Source organism: Penaeus japonicus, unplaced genomic scaffold, assembly GCF_977035675.1.
Source record: "Penaeus japonicus unplaced genomic scaffold, GWHDUDI00000001_assembly GWHDUDI00000009, whole genome shotgun sequence".
Taxonomy (NCBI): domain Eukaryota; kingdom Metazoa; phylum Arthropoda; class Malacostraca; order Decapoda; family Penaeidae; genus Penaeus; species Penaeus japonicus.
The window spans coordinates 24,742,986-24,745,485 of NW_028234411.1; the positions used below are offsets into that span (position 1 = coordinate 24,742,986).

General features: G+C 44.5%; 1 protein-coding gene across 1 annotated transcript in view; it reads left to right on the plus strand.

The window, feature by feature from the left end:
- The window catches only part of LOC122245050 (spermine oxidase), a 10,455-nt gene that overhangs the window by 5,833 nt on the left and 2,122 nt on the right, over positions 1-2,500 (plus strand). Inside the window, exons 6-10 of the mRNA XM_086540239.1 lie at positions 397-541; positions 930-999; positions 1,280-1,408; positions 1,687-1,899; positions 2,462-2,500. The exon at positions 2,462-2,500 is cut by the window's right edge and continues 78 nt beyond it. Coding sequence (XP_086396365.1) covers positions 397-541; positions 930-999; positions 1,280-1,408; positions 1,687-1,899; positions 2,462-2,500 — 596 coding nt within the window. The remainder of the gene's footprint in view (positions 1-396; positions 542-929; positions 1,000-1,279; positions 1,409-1,686; positions 1,900-2,461) is intronic.

Consider the following 2,500-nt stretch of genomic DNA (forward strand, 5'->3'; position numbering starts at 1 on the left):
ACACACACACGCACGCACGCACACACGCGCACGTACATGCACACCCACACATACACACACACACACACACACACACACGCACACACACGCACACGCACATACACAAGTACACGCACACACACTTACGTGCGCACATATACACACAAGCACACGCACACGCACACACACGCGCACACACACACACACACACATACACACACACTTACACACACACACACACACACACGATATATATATATATATATATATATATATATATATATATATATATATATATATATATATATATACAGATAGATAGATAGATAGACATATAGATAGATATACTCCTGGAAAGAGGAGGAGGAGGAGGGGGAGGGGGAGCATATGATATAGACATCCGCCTTCAATCTGCAGAATGGCGCATAGTGACCCAAGATGGCGCTCCGGTCAACGAATCTTACGATGACATTTTGGACGAGCTCCGAGATATTTGTGAGAGGTCAGACTTTGGACTGCTGCCCTACTATGACCTCCCTTACGGCATGTGTTATTTGAACAGGTGAGCCTTTACTGCTGTAAATTATATTGTGACCCATATTTAGAGTAAGCATGTTTTTGTTATATATTTACTGATTTTATATTTACTAATTCAATTATTTATCATCATTATCATAAATTCCATGATCAATGCAACATTTAACGAATATAAAGCTTAATCTACTAAAGTTAGTATACTATTTTAGAATATCATTTATATCTTGATTTTATATAGATGTAAATATTTATTTTCTGTTGTTGAGAAACAGCGATGTATAATGAGCATAGTAAAGAAACTATTGAATAGGAATGCAATTCTGCAATGATTTGGAACATCTCTAAAGACTACGTGTTTTCATCGTACTTAATAAAAGCTTATATATAGAAATTCTTGGTACTTTTCTTTGCAGATTCAGTCAAGATTATGATCTTGGGAATGTTCCCGGCATCAGGAGGGGCTTGCTTCATTTCTTGGAACAGGTGCCTCATCTCTGCTTGCACTTGTATGGAATGGAATATCTATGTGTGTGTGTGTGTGTGTGTGTGTGTGTGTGTGTGTGTGTGTGTGTGTGTGTGTGTCCATCGAAGGTGAAATACAAGTTTTAAAAAATGTATGCAAAAAATGAAAAATGTGGATCCGTAAAATGAAAAATTGACAATTAAAATTGTATACAGAGAGAAATCCTGAATTCCCTTATATCACTCCCTCCCATTCCCTCCTCTAATACTCTGCCCTCTCCCCCTCCCCCACTTCCCCCAGACAGCGAACGGCGAGGAAGGAACAGAGGACTGGCTCGACATCGGCTCCCGCGAGAAGGACAAGTACCCCGACTTCGGCCTCAACCACCAGTGGAAGAATGGCTTTGATGCGATCGTGGAATATTATAATGTATGTTGCTGAAGAAAATATGGTGATCTTTAGCATAGTGGGTTATTCATTTTTTTTTTTTTTTTTTTTTTTTTTTGCGTCGGTAAAATTGTATTCACTCGCTATATTCGCTCTGTTGTACTATTGTTTATTTTTAGAAATTCTTTTTATTTACTGTTCGCCATGTAGCTTTCTTCCCGCTCATTCATTTTACTGTTGTTTACTGTTGATTCAGAACCCGTAATTACTCCTTACCAATTGGCTCTGCTCTCCCCCCGCCACACCTACCTACCTCCTAGGCCAGCATTCAACCTTCCAACATCAAGCTCAGCAGTCCTGTGTGCCGTGTCCTGTGGGACGAGGAGGACGACCAGGTCCTTGTGGTGACGCAGAAGGGAGACTCCTACTTGGCCTCCCACGCCATCGTCACCTTCTCCTTAGGACACCTGAAGGAGAGGCACACGAAGATCTTTGAGCCACCGCTGCCGGAGTCCTTCACAAAGTATCTTGGGGTGAGGAAGTGGTGGAGGGAGGGAGGAGGAGGAGGAGGAAGGGGAGAATAGGAGGAGGGGAAGGGGAAAAGAGGATGGGGAGGGGAGGAGGAGGAAGGGGAGGGGAAAAGAGAAAGGGGAGAAGGGGAGGAGGGGTAAGAGGAAGAGGAGGGGGAGGGGAAAAGAGGAAGGGGAGAAGGGGAGGAGGGGTAAGAGGAAGAGGAGGGGGAGGAGGAAGGGGAGAAGGGAAGGAGGAGTAAAAGGAGGAGAAAGAGAAGGAAGGGGAAAAGGGGTTGGGAAGGGGAGGGGGGAAGAGAATATGAGGAAGGGGAGGTGAGGAAGGGGTGGTGAGGAGGGGGAGGGGGGGAAGGGGAGAAGGGAGGAGGGGTAGAAGAAAGAGGAAAGGAGGATTTAAAGAAAAAAAAAAGCTTGATAATCTCCCGAGTAACAAAATGTCACATGACACCTCATAACATGACATGCCAAGTGCCATATGACAACCAAACTGCATATCCAACTCCCGCTCAAGCATCCGACTCCCCTGACGAACGCATCCTCACACCACTCCTATCTCCCACTCCAGTACGTAGACCTGGGTATTGCCGACAAGGTCCAGCTGGGT